At 42.7% G+C, this 17338-nt stretch overlaps 2 protein-coding genes across 12 annotated transcripts in view; one reads left to right on the forward strand and one right to left on the reverse strand.

Moving 5' to 3' along the window:
* Positions 1-6425, reverse strand: part of map4k5 (mitogen-activated protein kinase kinase kinase kinase 5) — a 41979-nt gene extending 35554 nt beyond the window's left edge. For 4 of the 7 annotated variants that reach the window (XM_061796082.1, XM_061796079.1, XM_061796080.1 and 1 more), the window contains exons 1-3: positions 5973-6425; positions 3832-4047; positions 519-576 (exon numbers count right to left, since the gene is read on the reverse strand). In XM_061796082.1, the coding sequence (XP_061652066.1) occupies positions 519-576; positions 3832-3939 (166 nt within the window). In that variant the 5' untranslated portion in view covers positions 3940-4047; positions 5973-6425. The remainder of the gene's footprint in view (positions 1-518; positions 577-3831; positions 4048-5972) is intronic. The other 3 variants (XM_061796083.1, XM_061796081.1, XM_061796084.1) reach the window with 2 other exon arrangements.
* atl1 (atlastin GTPase 1) overlaps positions 1-17308 on the forward strand; it is a 22707-nt gene extending 5399 nt beyond the window's left edge. The window contains exons 1-14 of one of the 5 annotated variants that reach the window (XM_061796085.1): positions 7819-7966; positions 8925-9175; positions 9459-9593; positions 9819-9923; positions 10424-10474; positions 10799-10855; positions 10930-11022; positions 11103-11241; positions 12300-12427; positions 12504-12560; positions 12769-12840; positions 12915-13346; positions 13769-13783; positions 13880-17308. In XM_061796085.1, coding sequence (XP_061652069.1) covers positions 7927-7966; positions 8925-9175; positions 9459-9593; positions 9819-9923; positions 10424-10474; positions 10799-10855; positions 10930-11022; positions 11103-11241; positions 12300-12427; positions 12504-12560; positions 12769-12840; positions 12915-13346; positions 13769-13783; positions 13880-14008 — 1704 coding nt within the window. In that variant the 5' untranslated portion in view covers positions 7819-7926 and the 3' untranslated portion in view covers positions 14009-17308. Of the gene's footprint in view, positions 1-7818; positions 7967-8924; positions 9176-9458; positions 9594-9818; positions 9924-10423; positions 10475-10798; positions 10856-10929; positions 11023-11102; positions 11242-12299; positions 12428-12503; positions 12561-12768; positions 12841-12914; positions 13784-13879 lie in introns of those variants that run through there. The other 4 variants (XM_061796086.1, XR_009791630.1, XR_009791631.1 and 1 more) reach the window with 4 other exon arrangements.
* Positions 17309-17338: the final 30 nt, after the last annotated feature.

Consider the following 17338-nt stretch of genomic DNA (forward strand, 5'->3'; position numbering starts at 1 on the left):
GTTATTTGGCAAGAGAGCTGGGCCATGCCTTTGTATCCTGAAGCCGGTGCCAGCATCACATGTGCTGGTCGAACCAGTTTTAATATCACAAAGCCGTTTACACCAGGAGTGATTCTGGCGTCCCCGTACAAAAAATTATAAAAAAAAAAAAAAAAAAAACAAACAGAGACTTTCTCATTGCTGCAGAGATGAAGAGTCACAACGCTGTCAACATATTGTAAAAAAAATTTAAAAAAAAATAAAAAATAAAAAAAAATTTAAACAAATAAATAAAAAATAATTTACAATGGGGGCTTTAAATTAAATTATTAATTAGGGTATGGAATAGACGTGATATCGGCTACCTGACCAACAACACGGTGAATGAAAGAAAGAGAAAACAGAAATCTTAATCTCCCCCTTGTAGCCATCTGATTTTGGTGGCGCTAATCTCCATAATCTGACTGATCTGCACCACTTCGACCGTCAGTGTCGGTGGACGCGCGGTCACGAGAAGGGAAGCAGAAGCACATTCTTACCTGCTTCCAGCTTGATGATCTTGACCGCTGTCAGCTCTCCGGTTTGGATGTTGCGAGCCTAAAAGAGAGCGGCACAACACTCAGACTCCATTTTGCTTGTAATCAAAATTTACATTTCTGTTGGAAAGATGACAACAACAACAACAAAAAAACAACTTATTAGAATTCTCATGTGTGAAGGATCCAAAATAGGTCACAAAATAGTATTGTTCTGTGGCGGTTATCTTTAACATAGTGTGCAGTATGTCAATGTTGAGTGTTAAAAGTAACCCTAAGCCTGCCTTGAAACCTTAACTTGACACCCTAACGCTGGGTCAAAAGCTTAATTTGAAACTGTAACCCTGGTTTGAAACCCATACTCAAAAAACCTAGCATTTTTTTGACACCTACTTAAAACCCTAGCCTTGGCTTCAAACCCAGATCCATGCTTGAAGTATTATGAAACTCGAACCGTCTTGAATCCCTAATCCTGGTTTGATACCCTAACCTAACCACTGTAAACCTAATTTCAAAGCCTGCCCCTGCCTTGAAACCCTACCCCTTGTTTGAAAATGTACGCAAGGCTTGAAACAATTTGAAAACCCAACCTTGGCTTTAAACCAAAATCCATGCTTGAAGCCATAATTTAAAAACTTTACCCTTGGTTTCAAACACTAATTTGAAACACTGAACCTTATTCGGATCCCTAACCCTGCCTTGAAACCACAGCCTTAAATGAACAACTAAAACCTCATTTGAAACCTTAACCTTGGCTAATAACCCTATTTTGAAACCCTAACCCTTGTTTGAAACCTTATTTTGAAACTAACACTGTGGAAGAACAACCCCTTGGGATGGACAAAAAAAGACACCTAGGAGAAAGTCTTCCTAGAAGAGTGAGACCAACGCCATGTATTTTTTATTTGCCCACTGCAGTGAACCCCCCCTATTCGGGGTTCGGCATTCACCGATTCAACAATTTGCAAATTTTATTTTGGAACCTGAAAATCTCACCTATTTGCCGTTTTTGTGCTCAGGTCAAAGCATTAAACGTATTACTCTGCCACTATCTTGGTGCCAAGGAACAATGGTGACGTGAAATGAGGAGCTTCATGTAGACAAGTAGTGATTTTCACCAATATTGTGGCATCTTGGTGCCTACGTAGGACGTGAGTTGAGGAGTTTTAATTTAGACAAAGGTCGTACTTTACCACCATCTTTTGGCAACTATAGGCAATTCTAAAAAATTTTTTTGGGGGGGGGGGGGGTCATTTGCTTTTGTTTTTTTTTTGCTATTGGCAGCAGGGCTCTGTCTCAACGCACCATGAGGAAACACTGTAGTGCATTCCTGTAGGTGTCCCAATACTTTTGCCCATACCGTCCATCCATTTGGGATCACTTTCCCAGCGGCTGTTGCAGAAAACAACACTGATGATTTTGCGTTTAAGCGGGTCGGGCTTCCGGATTGAGGTCAAGACGGGACGCCGCTTTTAATCCAGCGCGAGTCAAGTGATCTGAAGCGGAGTCTCACCAATAAAACATGCGCAAAATTTTTCCCGATAAAAAAAAAACAACAAAAATCCCAGGTGTTTCGCCCGGTGAACACACCCATGGCAGTGTTCAGATATAGCGGGAGAATACCAGAATTCCACGCAAAGCATTCCACAGTCTGCCTTGTGGGTGAAGTGGGGTGGTCGGTTGGGGGGGGAGATCCGACCAGAGGCTTTGTATGGAAAGGAGGAGGGGCACGAGAGCTGAACGTTTATCTGCAGCAGATGGATAACCAAGGACGTTCTCAGACAGCATGCCTCATTTCATTTGGGGCCAGCATAATGTGAGAATTTCTCTTTTTAGCCTTCACTTAATCTTTGGAATTTCTGCGGGAAAAAGTGGCAGGAATGACGTGCCGTCACACTTTTCACAGCGCACCAGGATGGCGCTAACACAAACAGAAGAAAAAAAAATTGACATTGGTAAATCGTTTGAGTTCAAATTACTTACCTAGGAGACCTAGCTAAGCTTGAAAATGTATATTCTTGCAAGAGGAAAAAACAACCACCATTCATCAAAACAAGCTTACGCAGTGGTCGTTCAAAGAATACCTTTCGAGTTTCTGCCCCATTAGCTTCCCTAAACAAGGACTATGCGCCATCAGACTACCATTGTTTTCTCACATCCCAGGAAGATGGTCCCGTCAGACTTTGTCAGCCTCTGATTGAATCAAACAGGAAAATCCACCAATCACAAACATACTCAACAATCTAATCAGTCGTTGGTCAATGTTAAGCGAGTCAGCAAGTTTAACACATACAGTACAGTAAACCTCGCTCATGGCGGTGGTTACATTCCAGTCCACCCTAGCCCCACCCTAGACAAAATCCCCAAAGTAGTAACCAAATATTTATTTTATTATTCATATACAGTATATTTTAAAGCTTCATGCATATAATACCAATATACTGTATATGCATGTGAGGTGCAAGGTAGTATTTTTGTCCACTTGGGCTCGCCATCCTCACATTCTACTCGAGACAGAAGTGGCAAGACTTAACGAGTTTTTCGAGATACGAGCAGTCGATCGGCCGAGTTTTTGCTCTGACTTGCCAGCCCAAAGGCGGTAGGTGTCTCCACTCACTTCACAACAAGCAGCAGTTTGGCTGATATAATTGGTATTCTTCAAAAAATAGACTTCAGGGTGTTGATTGGCACTACCAGTTGGAGTTTACTCAAAAATGTAACCATAATAAAAATAATAAAATTAAACATGTATTTGCAACAACTACATAGCCTCCATCAAGCATACAATGGAAAACACCACAGACACACTGACTAACAATTACCATAACACAAATATTAAATACAGTAACGCCAGCCGAGTGTTTAAAAAACAAAAAAAACAAAGCTGTGGACAAAAGATTTATTTTACGCAGGAAATGTTAAGGAGAACCTTATGCAGAATACGCAAACCGTGGGATGAAGAGGTTTACATAAAAAGCAGATCAGCTCGCATAACGTTATGAAAGAGGAACAGATAGTCATGTGGGTTGCAAATGTTACTGTGTCTGTACCCAATGGCATACAGTTTTCTTATTAAAAGACATAAAACAAAAGTTTTTCGGAACGTAACCACTGACGACAGATACAGACAGCCTGCTCACAACAGGACCACGAGAGGGTGGCGGGTGGGGGTCGAGCAAGTGGGGGCGGGGGGAGGGGTTTCCGTGCATCTCTAATTCCTGCAACTATGTGTCGGTTCAAAAAGTAACAGAGTGAGGTTAACTGAAGCCCCTTTCGCACAGCGACCCTGCAAAAATTGCCGCATCAGAATGCGTACCTTGTAGACGTCCCCGTAGGTGCCGCTTCCCACCCTCTGGATGAGCTCAAAGTCGTGCTGGGGGTTCCTCCGCTGGATTTCGCCACTGGGCCGGGGAAAGATATCCATTGTGGGTCTGACGCGGGGGGGAATCCGGTGCGGGCTATCTGCTGGAGCCGCTGAACAAGTCAACGAGTGGTCAGGTTATTCAGACTGTCCTTGTGGCTGCTCCATGGCCTGTAATGAGGACACACTGTAGTTGATCTCGGTTGTAAATTACCATTAAACTACAACAGTATCTTTGTTTTAAAATTAAGCATTAATTCATGTTTGTAAGGAGGGGGGGGGGGGGTGGCACAGTGACAGACTGGTTAGCACATCTGCCATACAGTTCTGAGGATCGGGGTTCCAATCCCGGCCCCGCCTGTGTGGAGTTTGCATGTTCTCCCCGTGCCTGCGTGGGTTTTCTCCGGGTACTCTGGTTTCCTCCCACATGCCAAAAAGCATGCGTGGTAGGTTGATTGAAGACTCTAAATTACCCGTAGGTGTGAATGTGTGTGCGAACGGTTGTTTGTTTCCATGTGCCCTGCGATTGGCTGGCGACAAGTTCAGGGTGTACTCCGCCTCTCGCCCGGAGATAGCTGGGATCGACTCCAGCACACACACACATACATACGGTGGTTTAAAAAGGATGAAGGGAGGGCAGGAGGAAGGAAACCAGGAAGGGAGACAAGAATGATGGATGGAAGGAAGGAACAAAGGAAGGTGGGGGATAGAAGGATGGCTAGATAAATGAAGGAAACAAGGAATGGTATAAAAAGAAAGGGGGAAGGGCACAAGGACGCAGGGTAAAAAAATAGGGGAGGAAGAAAGGGGAAAAAAATTAAAAGGAAAGAAAATACAATTCAGGGCTGACCGATTAATCAACCAACATTAGCCCTTTTCAATTCGGCCATTTTTAAAATTTTATTTATGTATTTATTTACACATTAACATTCCAACATATGACAAAAATAATGACATTTAAACAAACTTTTTTTTTTTTGTTAATCTGAAAAAAATAGCCGATTTTTGCCAATTTTTCTCTAGTGCAAAGTTAAACCAATGCTAAAAGAAAGTATTGTAAAACAGTCAAATGTTCTGCATATAATTCATTTCTATCGGTATAAGTATTAAGGGACCAAAAAAACAAACATTTTCAAATTATAATTTTTTTATCGGCCGATTAATTGATTAACGAATTTTTATTCTACCAAATAAGGGAATTGTCTTTTCTTTTTTTATCCATATTGGTCAGCCCTACTAGGCTGGTATAACAAGGAAGGAAGAAAGGATGATAGGAGAGATTATAAAAAGGATCACTCAGATGGTATGTAAGGAAGGAAGGAATGATTAATGAAAGGAAACATTAAGAAAATAAGGCAATCAAAGATCATATGAAGGGAAGGAAGGATGGATGCAAAAAAGATGGTATGAAAGGAAGGAAACATGGATGATACAAACGAAGGAAGGAAAGAAACTAGGATGTATGAAAGGAAAGGAAATAATGGAATGATAAATGATGGAGGGGAGAATGGGTGGAAGGAAATACACTAGGATGATAGAAAATGAAGGAAAGAAGAAAGGCTGAAGGAAGTAAACTACCGTGGTAAAAGCAGGCCTGTTGATAAGGATGAATGGAAGACAAGTTTGGTGACTTTAAAACTACTGGAAGAAAAAAAATGCAGTGCAGTTCATCTAAATTACAAATGACCAATAAACTACACTGGCATCTTTAAAAAATAAAAAAAAAATAAAAAAATGACACACTGAATCAAATATGCAGCATTTACATGAACGCTAAACTTCTGCACTGCATAGAATTTCATCAGGGTGCAGTCTATTTGCTGGTAAAGTGTTGAAATGACCAAAGAGTGACTATGAATTCAAACACGCGTTTTAAAACGCGTTTCGGTATATCTAACGGCATGAATAATTTAATAAAACACGTTTTGAAGACGTTAAAGCACGTCCCACAACATTAGCTTGACACCTACGACTCCAGGAAATAGCCTGGTCCAAGTCCACCATTTGATTTAAACGGTGAAGTGGAGGGGGAGTTAGCATCCCGGCTAATGCTAACGGCTAGTTTCTCTAAACTTGAGCCTGCCCCCCGTGCTTACCGTTCGCGTGGAGGACTCGGCCGTGCATTATTTTTTTTTCAAATGTTCATTCGACACTTTTAGCGTCGAATAATGCGTTAAAAAGAAGAGTCGTTAAAGCAGGCGTCCTCTCTTTGCTACCGAGGCGTTCGGAAAAGTTGAGGCGGCTCTCAGTGGCTCTCTTTCGGCCAAGCAGCGACCTCGCTCAGCAGCAGCAGTAGTCGCAGCCACCAACTTCTTTGGGGCATGTCATCCTCGTTGCTCGGTTGACAGCTTCGCAGAAGGCAGTCTTGCTCCTAATAATGACGACAAGCGTCAAAATTGGGATAATACTAATAATTCCATGTGTGTTGGTTTAATACGCCAATGCTTAAAAAAAACAACAACAGTCGGCTGCTGTTAATCTCCGTAAATTTCTGTATCCTGGTGATGCGTTCATGAACACTTCGTCAAAAATGGACTCTCGCAGTAATCTCCTCAATCTTTGGTAACGTGACAAATACGTGATTATTTTTTTTGCACACAATATGCGGCAGGTGCTGAAAAAAATCCAGATAATTTATAACCCGGACGTTTGTAAAATGTCGTATTTTTAGAATAGAATGTTGGAGCGTCTGAAATTAAATTAAAATCTCGAGTTAGTTATCAATGTTGTTATAATTACGACGGCCGACAAAGGCATCGTGCATTCCAGGTTTCATTGTGTTTTACTGCTCCCTAATGGTGGAATGTAGTAACAGCAGGGACTCGTTTATAAAATGATGATGCATTCAAGGACACCTGGTCCAAATGCCCTCTCGGGAGTGTGAAAGTCGAAATTGTACGCCGCATTTCATAAAATGGTGACGACGAATATGCAAATTACCACAATCCAAATCGTATATCATTGGGACGTTTGCATGTCGTCATATACCCAAATCAGAACGTCTCCATTAGATGCCAGTAAAGTATACCTCGAGTTATCGTCTGCTGTTCTCATATTTACGATAATTACAGAAGGCATCTCATGTTCCAGGTTACTTCGTGTTTTACCGCCACCTACTGGTGGAATATACTACCATTGATGACGTAGGAGCATCCTGGTGACGCGTTCAATAACACTCGTTAATATGGGCTTCCAAAGTACACCACTTTTGATAATACTGTCTGTGTTTCCACCACATTTGCACAGGGTCCCGCAGAAACGGCAACAGAACGATCATCCATGAATGGGACATCATCAATTGTTCAAAAACATTTTATTTATGTATTTCTTTATTTTTTTCAGAATGGTGGATCGGTCTGCCTTTTTCTACTGGAACAGTTTTGCTGTACATCAGAGGAGTTTGCAATAGTCCCTCTGTGGTCGTTTACAGTATATTGTGATGTTTATTGAAAATGCAGCTGCAAAGCAAAGGGTTTGACGGGACAGACAGAGAGACAGAACAGATACGGGGTTACAAAAGGTCAAGGATATTTCAACATCAACAGTGCAGCAACACGTGTGGACAGATAATATAACAGTACTTAATTGAAAATATTAAGTTAATTTTACATGTCTGTGATATTCAGCTTTCACATTTTAGTCGTTTCCAATTCATTTTGTTCATTTGAATTTAAGTTGTTTTACTTGCTTATTTTATTTTACGGTTCGCCGCAAACGATTGTTGAGCCGGTGTATCAGTAACTCCGTTGAACGGGCCTGGACAACAGACTTGCGCGCCCCCTGGTGGCATCTCTGCGCGTCACACCCGGTGCGTCCGAACGCCATCATCTTCCTCCTCATCCTCCTCTTCCCTCGCCCTCGTCGTCGTCGTCCTGTAATCTCTTCGGCGTTGTTCTCCAGGCGCATCCTCCTCCCTGCCGCCCATGAGCGCATCCTACAAGCTGCTGCACTAGCGGACGCAACAACAGCACAGAGAGAGGAGATTTTTTTTATTTTTTTTTGTAACTTTGGTTATCATTGTACATATTTCGGGTGCGGGGGGCTCGCGCTATGGCGAAACACCGCAAAGACAGAGACAGCTGGGGTGAGTGTACGTGCCAACATCTATTGTTTTTCTCTATATTCTTCATCTTTTTATGGGTGTTAACAGCGCGGCCTCCTGCGCGACGTCATTTGTATGTGGGGGGGGGGGCTTTTTTTCTTCTTTTTCTTTTCTTCATCATAAACGATTATTAACGGCAAGCCTTAAAACAGAAAAGGACGAACATAGTGGGAAATTATACGTAAATGTCTCCTTTAAGGCCTATAGAATAAAATGGGAGTTTTCAGTGTCTAGCATCAGACGTGTAATTATGTAATGGGCGCAAGAAGTCACCTTCAGGAGGCCTGTTGTGTTATTACTACTATGTATAATACAGAATGTATGAAAAATGTTTCTGCCTATGGCATTTTGTAAAGGGGGTAACCCAGTTGTATGTAGCCGGCTGGCGTGAGATGCAGCAGTGAAGGCAACGCCTGGGCGAGGTCTTTTTTTTTTTTTTTGCAGATATTTTTGTGTGAAACATTTACAACCCAAAACATGACACAATAAAAAAAAAAAAGTCATAGAAATGCATATCATGATCAACAATGAGTTATTTGTGGGGTTGTATTTGTTTTAACGAGGACATGACTTTATTTCTTGTATGCAAATATGGTGGTACCTCAACTTACCAGTGACCAGAGTGAGAAATTTTTCGAGATACAAGCCGTCGGACGAGTTGGGAGCAGATATTGAACAAATCCTGCCTCAAGCTGTTTATTGACACTCCCTATTGAAGTTTCAACAGAAAACAAACATGTATTTAACCGAAGCACATAACTTACGAAAGTCTGCTCGCTTAATGCTAACGCACAATGCAAAACGCCATAGCAAGTAGCTTTTTTTTTTTGTAACCATGGAAGCCCAACAACAAGAAAGTTGTGTTCTTGTCAGAGTGGCCGTTGGCTATTGCAGAAACAGCAAAGTAACAACAGGGATGTTCTTTTTTTTTTTTTTTTTTTTTTAGGGTCACTGGGGGATAAGAACGTGTATGATTGGAGCTCGGAGGAGGAAGAGTCAGACGGGCGGGCACGGCCCATCCAGGTGCTGCTGGTGAAGGACGACCACACCTTCGAGCTGGACGAGGCGGCGCTGAGTCGCATCTTGCTGGCCGAGGAGGTGCGCGACCGCGAGGTGGCGGCCATCTCGGTGGCGGGGGCCTTCCGCAAGGGGAAGTCCTTCCTCATGGACTTCATGTTGCGGTACATGTACAACCAAGTGGGTACCCCGGCCAAGAACGCACGGACTGTCATGTTCATTTTGGGGGTGGGGTTCTCATTTTTTCCAAAATATTTTAGTCATAATTTTTGGAAATTATTTCAGACAACATATCTTTTCATCAGTATCTTAATTTTTTTCTAAACCACGCCCTGTTAACAGTTAACATGGATATTTGACTTCTAAAGCCGTCAATGGCAGTGGATATGTTTTAATAAGGGCTGAACGCCACTGTAATAAATCCATTGTTCCATTTGAATTCGACTCCCGTTGTCCACATCAGGGGTCCGACAACTGGCTGGGCCAAGCCGAGGAGCCCCTGACCGGCTTCTCTTGGAGGGGCGGCTCGGAGCGGGAGACCACCGGGATCCAGATCTGGAGCGAGGTCTTCCAGGTGGACCGGGCTGACGGGACCAAGGTGAAGTTTGCTCTTATTGTTGTGGCGTCGTGTGGCTAGAGTAGTCGCAAATTTTACTCGAATAAAAGTACTTTCGATTAATGTTACTCAAGTAAGAGTAAAAAGTAGTCCTCCAAATAATGGGGTGTAAAAAGTAAAGTACAGTTTATCCAAGAAATTACTTAAATGTTGCGCCTTTACTACCCACCTCTGGGTACATGAGTATTGTGTGTGTGTGTGACACAGGTGGCGGTTTTGCTGATGGACACACAAGGCACCTTTGACAGCCAGTCCACGCTGCGCGACTCGGCCACCGTGTTCGCTCTGAGCACCATGATCAGTTCCATGCAGGTACTGGAAACACGCACCGCTCCCAAGTAGCGCCGTTTGGCATACTCAGTGTTTTCGACCAGATTCGAGCATTTTCCCCATTGTTAGGCGGACTCATGAAAAATAAATAAATAAATAAAACAAAAATAATTATATATATATATATATACATATATATATATATATATATAATTATTATTATTATTATTATTATTTTTTTTGTGACATTTCTATTACTATTCCGCTTCAAGCAATTTATAATTTGATGACTTGGTGATGAATTGCTGCATCTCCCAGTGATAATACAATTGTAGCTCCTTTATGGTCACTTATTTTAAGATAACAGCGTTAGCTGATAATGAATGGCACTTACTTGATTGCGCTGTAAAGTTGTTGGCCCAGCAGTATGAGGGGCGTGATGAGGCCTGGTGAACTGTTTAAACTGTGACACAAAAGCATAATACAGCTAGCTCATTTAGAGCTGCTTAATAAAATATTACAAAATGATGTACCATGTGTAGGTTTACAACATCTCCCAGAACGTCCAAGAAGATGACCTACAACACCTGCAGGTACATTTTCAAAATGATCAGATTAGGTCTTTAAACTTTGTGAAGCAGCATGTGGCTCAAGGTTTCTCTTTCTACTCCCTGTTGTGGTAAAGAATTGGATGTTTGTGATCATGATTGAAAAGAAAAATTTGAAAAAAAAATTAAAAAAATCAGCGAATAGGTGAATCTGCGTGTGGCAAATGCATTCAATGCATTCTCTTTTTTAAATTTTGGACAAGCAAATATTACAGATTTAAAAAGCGACAGGTTCACAAATTGTGCAAGGTGGATGGATGGATTTATTGATAAATCCGATCATAACGTCTGTCACATTTTGCCAAACAGCTGTTCACAGAGTACGGCCGACTCGCAATGGAGGAGACGTTCCTCAAACCTTTTCAGGTACGTTGGCCTAGTATTCTTACAAGTACTCGTTCAAATCGTGTATCTTACCCTGATTTACGTCTTTCTCCCAGTCCATGATATTCCTCATCCGAGACTGGAGCTTCCCGTATGAGTTTCCATATGGACAGGAGGGAGGCATGAAATTCCTGGAAAAGAGGCTCAAGGTCAGCGGTCAAAGTTGTGACTTTCCATGGAAACCTTTAAAAAGTGACTTTTTTTTTTTTTTTTTAAATCATGCGCGTAGATCTCAGAGAACCAGCACGAGGAGCTGCAGAACGTGCGCAAACACATCCACTCGTGCTTCACCAACATCTCCAGCTTCTTGATGCCGCACCCAGGCCTGAAGGTGGCCACCAACCCGCACTTTGATGGACGGATCAAAGGTACAAAAACCGGAAGTAACAGCAAACCGCCCAACTTTAAAAAAAAAACAAAAACAATTGCCATTCGCCAACTACTCGCATTCCCCCTCCCCATAGAATCGAATTATTAACGATGCATTGAATGACTAATTTATATTCACGCTTTCTGTAAAACCACAATATGCTGCCAAAACGCCACGCTCTTTCTAAGGCGCCATGTTAGCAAAAGGAGTAGCTAGCGTTGGCCATCAGCTGATAGCAGGCCGGCTTGACAGAAAACAGCAACCTTGATGCAATTTTCCAGCAAAGGTTCCAGTGGAGAGATGCGAAGAAACGTCCAGATGGCTATTGGCCTTGGTGGAATTAAACAGCTGAATACAAACCCTAAAGACTTCTGGGTTAAAACAAATACAAATTAAATTCAGATAACTATCTGTAAAAACAACAACAACAACAAAAAATCTAATCATTTGTAACATTGAGTAAATAGATGTGTATGTAATTTCCCCCCAGTATTTCTGAATAAGGTATAGCAAATACAAATAAATTAAGACCAAACTCAGATAATTTCGATGCATGAGAATTAAGTACCGTTTTTTGCGGATTTCATTTTCCTTTTGGGATCAATAAATGTTTTAGCTCCTCTCTCAAAACCCGTCAAAATGTTACCTCTTTAGAAAGTACAGAACGTCAGCCTTAATTTACAGTTCAACGAGTAAGTTGATTTAAAAGTAGAACTGGTAGAAATTCAGGCAAGTGAGCATGATCATTGAGGGATTGAGGGCTAATGAATTGACATTTGTGTTACTCGGATTCATGGCACGCACATGCACTGTTGAGACTGAAATGTGTGCGACAGTATAAAGTGACGTTAGCTAGCTTTGCTAAATGACTCAAAAGATGAGCAAACGGAACATTTCATAAAAAAAAATTTCGGGAAAATGTGGCGACGCAAACCCCAAACGAGTTTTTGTCATGGTTTCAGTTAAGGTCTGCGGTAGTCAAATACTTTCAAGCCACACAGAAGTACCCTGCCGACCATTGTTGACAAACACGAAACGGTCTGTTGGTGAATACAGAGATTGACGGCGAGTTCATCAGCAACTTGAAGATTCTGGTGCCCTGGCTCCTGAGTCCTCGCAACATCGATGTGAAGGAGATCAACGGCAGTAAGATCACCTGCAGAGGCCTGCTGGAGTACTTCAAGGTCGGGAATACTTCGGTATTTCAAAAACGTCCAGAGTTTTTCTATGAACGCTGTTCTTCTTGTCTTTGTGCTCCAGGCTTACATCAAAATTTACCAGGGAGAGGAGCTGCCTCATCCCAAATCCATGCTGCAGGTAACTGGGTAGACCTCATGAGTAGAACCACTAAAAAAGTCTCAAGAAGCCAGGAAGACAACAGGAAGTCTGCCATTTTGGTTAGAAGTGACACCTTTCGGGTCAACTCCTATAGAGTTTGTCCAATGGGCGGACATTGGCTGGATGATGGATGACGAAAGATGCATGAACGAAGGTGAGGCTGAACTAACAATGTGGTTTGTGTCAGGCCACGGCGGAGGCCAACAACCTGGCGGCGGTGGCCGCGGCCAAGGATCTGTACAACAAGAAGATGGAGGAGGTGCGTTCGCGGCAGCCGGAAGGCCTGCGCCCACCCGCTTATCGCCGTTAACATCTCCCGCTGTCCTCCGTCAGGTGTGCGGCGGCGACCGTCCCTTCCTGGCGCCCAGCGAGCTGCAGGCGCGCCACGCCGTCATCCGCGAGGAGGCTCTGGCTCTGTTCCGCGGCGTGAAGAAGATGGGCGGCGAGGAGTTCAGCCGCCGCTACCTGCAGCAGCTGGCGGGCGAGGTGGACCAGGTGTTCGTCCAGTACATCAAGCACAATGACTCCAAAAACATTTTCCACGCCGCCCGCACGCCCGCCACCCTCTTCGTGGTCATCTTCGTCATGTATGTGGCGGCGGGCGTGACGGGCTTTGTGGGCGTGGACGTGGTGGCCAGCCTGTGCAACATGATCCTGGGCCTGGCCCTCATCACGCTCTGCACCTGGGCCTACATACGATACTCGGGGGAGTACCGAGAGCTGGGGGCCGTCATTGACCAGGTGGCCGGGGCGCTGTGGGACCAGGTCGGTCGCAACGTACATCCGTCCGTCCATCAGTTTGCCATTCATCCGTTCATCTGTCCGGTTCTTCCATCACCCGTTCAAACATCCATACGTCCTTCCATCCGTTTTACCATTCTCGTCATCGTTCATCCATCTCTACATCCGCCTGTCCATCATCCCATCCACCAGTTCGCCCATCTACCTGTTTTGTTTTCTCCATCCACCCCTTGTCCCAACTCTTTAATCCATTCGTTCCTTCCACTCATTCGTCCGTCATCCCCCACTCTCAGTCAAAACAACAAATCTTCGTACTCACCCAAGTAGCCTGGCAGGTGCAATGCAGACAAACAGCCACCAGATGCCAGCAATCTTTAATTCCGTGACATAGCGACATTGCATCGCATTCCTTGACTCACCATGTTTTCCCTTTGATGCCTCCGCAGGGAAGCACGAATGAGGTAAGAAAGGTGCTATTCATCCTTCCCGCGTGGTATGTTTTTTTCATTCTTCCAATGTGACCATCTTGTGACTCGTGCGCCCTCTCCGCAATGCAGGCGCTGCACAAGCTGTACAACGTAGCAGCCAATCACAGGCACCTGTACCAGCACGCCTTCCCTGGGCATCAGGCCGCCGATGACGCGGCGGCGGCGGCGGCCGAGGAACGCGACAGGAAGCGGGACTGACGGGCTACTTTTAACCCCGCTCACCACGGACTGTACAGTGCTCACATATACGCCACCCAAACTCCCGAGCATCTTCGCCAGTCAGCATCCTCCTGCTCAGCTGTCAATCACCACCCGGACAGGGAGGTAGAAAACGGGCTGGGGTATGGAAAGCTGTTTGCGCGTTTCTGCTACTAGTTTGCGTTCTTTGTCCTCACTAGTAAGTCAATTAGAGATAGACCGATACCGATTATTAGTAGTCAAGGAGACCGATGACCGATATTTGGAGCCGATATTCATTTGCTGTAACAGGGAAAATATTGGCGTCCAAATTTTGAATACAAACACTTCATTTAAGCACGTTTATTAAACGGCTTTTCAGATTTGCAACGTAAAAAAGGTGGTTAAACAAGAGACATCTTTCTTTTAAAATTCGAACACAAAGTGCCGGTTGCTCCCTGACTCCAGCAGCATGTCTTATAAAGTTCAATGACAACTTCAACAAATAAATCTCCTTTTTTTTTTTTTTTTTTTTTTTAATTGCAGTCAATAGTTTTCCAAAATTTCATTATACAGTAACTGAAATGTTCATGTTTCACTTATCCTCATTTTAAGTTAAAAAACAAAAAAGGGGCAGTTTAAATTTGACCGAAAATTGAAATAAAGTTTACCCAGTTTTAAATGGATCTCTTATCAGCCGTCAATTAAATAAATGAATAAAAAGCCGATATGTGCCAAATTCGGAATATCGGTGCCGATAATCGCCCGGCCGATGATCGGTGTATCTCTAACCCGGTGCACTAGTAGAATGACCAGGGCGCACTTGTAGAATAATTCTTACTAATGATGTTTTCTTCAGTTACTAGTGAGACAAAACTGTGCATTAGTTGACAACTACGACTAGTGACACGATAAAATTCTACTAGTTAACACATAACGCTTCGCTAGTTTTACTACAATCATGCAGATGTCAACTAGTGCACAGTTTTGCCTCACTCGTAACATAGTTGCTCTACTGGTGCACAGAAATATCATACAGTAGTGGGGGGAAAAAAATGTCACTAGAAAGAGTCATTCTAGTGTAGTGTGCTGAATTGTCTTACTAGTGAGGACAAAGAGCGTGACTAGGACATGGACAATTCGGCACACGAGTAGAATATCAAATAAATGCTGAAACTGCTTACCACATGGGGGGGGGGGGAGGCCTCGGGTGGGGGGGGGGCAGGCCTCGTTTGTGTTTTTCTTCTTGGGGAAGTATGTCATATGCCATGTTTCAATGCCAAACCGTGCTCGCGCGGGTCACTTCATTAGGGACACCTGCACACTCATGAGAGCAGAGACGAACGCTGATAATGCTCTTTTGTTGTTGTTGTCGTCGTCGTCGTCGACAGTCAGAGAACGACCTAAATTAGCCGAAAAATACATTTCCACCGGAAGTACTTTTAAAGCAAGTAGTGATATTTTATCATACATCTTATTTCTATGTCGATTTCTGTGCAGATACTGGTTTTTATTTTAATTTAATTCCCTTACAAATATTTATTCAAATTGATTCATAGCTTGTCACATTTACAGTTTTTATTACTATAGGGTGATTGCATGTACACAACACACTTATTCCATTTTAAGTTTTTTTTATAGTTGTATTGATTAAAATATTTTAAAAATATGGTACACATGTGGTAACTTACTGTACACTTTTAATACCCCAATAGATAATTTTTCAATTTTTATTTCTTCAATGTATTATATATATTTTTTTTACAATATGTATACATTATAATTTCAAAAATCTATTTACAGTTTACATTTTCATTGTTTTTATTAGAGTGGGTGTGTGCATGAATGCAACAAGCTTATTGTTTTTTTATTCATATTTTAGTGACTGTACATGTTATAGGTCACGATATCTAATAAAATATTTTAGGTTTTGCACACATTCTGTAGCTTAGTGCACTTTTTTTTTTTTATAATTCCACTAACAGATTTTTCAATTATATATTTGTAATTGTATAGCCTACATGTCACATTATTTTAATATATTGGTCTCCCATATTGGTTTATTTTTCATTTGTCATATTTCTTAATTTCTCAAAAACACTGCACAGGATTTCCATAAAGGTTCTTTACAATTGAACAATTGAATTAATACAAAAGCAGATGTATAGAAAGAATAGACCTAGTTTTTGTTGTTGTAAAGAGACTTTGTGGACACACTGTACAGTATTTAGCGAGCCAGAATATGGCAAACTGCCACAAACTGCAACAACAATAAACATTTCAAATATAAAATTCTTGCATTTGCTCTCATGAAGCCCAGGTGTGCCTGATGTTTTATCTGGTGAGGAGATTTACAAACTATATAACGCATTGTCCGCATGGCGTGGATGTTTTGTAATGTGTGTCGTCAAGATCAAGTTTGAAACAGAAAAAAGAGCTACGAGTGTTTTTTGTGAAATGTGTTTTTTTTGTTTTTTAAAATAACATGGCTGACGCGACATCCCACAGTGTGGGTGCGTCGCCATGCAGACGTGGCGGGCGGTGACCATTGTTGTGTCGGGTGGGCGTGTCGCGTGACTTTGGCGCGGAGGTGGTGGTGGTGGTTGTTTTTGGGAAAGGATCCTCATTCCGCAACTTTCTGTCTTTGTATTGACGCACGTTTATTTGGCTTAAGGCGACTGTTAACGTCCCCGTTTTGCATCTGCAGCACTGTCGTGCACATTTATTACGGACTTCACGCCTCCAGCGGTTGACTATTTAAAGCAGGGGTGGGGAACCTGCGGCACATGGGCCATAATCTGTGCCGTCTGTCTGTCCAGTGTACAGGTGGGACAAACTCTCGGAGTGGTCTGTCTTTGAAAGATTCCTGGAAATGGCCAAATTGAACGCAAATGATCTGCTTCAAACCAAAATGGCAGACTTCCAGTGTTTCTTTTCCCCACACAGTCTACCAAATTTCACATTGCTAAGGGAAACAAATTTTTGGGGCCAGATTTTCTCAAGGTCTTTACCAAGTCAAAACGTCCACCTCAAACCAAAATGGCAGACTTCCTGTGTCTTTTCAGACTTAGCTTCTTGAGATTTTTTTGGGTGAGTCTACTCATGATAGACATGCCTACTCAATTTCACATTGCTCAGGTTCCCCCCCGCCCACCGCTGATTTAAAGGCTCCGCAGTCTTCCACGGTGTTCGCGTCGTCAGCATGGAAGGCTTTCATCACCGTGTGTCGCAAAGTAGCATTTCGCCATCATCGTGTTGCCCTCAAAGCACCTTTTCATGACTTGTGTTCGTCCGTTTAAATATTAAAATATTATAAACTCATGGGAGACTCCAGGGTTGTGTGCTGTGTGA

Source organism: Phyllopteryx taeniolatus, chromosome 13 (assembly GCF_024500385.1).
Source record: "Phyllopteryx taeniolatus isolate TA_2022b chromosome 13, UOR_Ptae_1.2, whole genome shotgun sequence".
NCBI classification, from domain to species: Eukaryota; Metazoa; Chordata; class Actinopteri; order Syngnathiformes; family Syngnathidae; genus Phyllopteryx; species Phyllopteryx taeniolatus.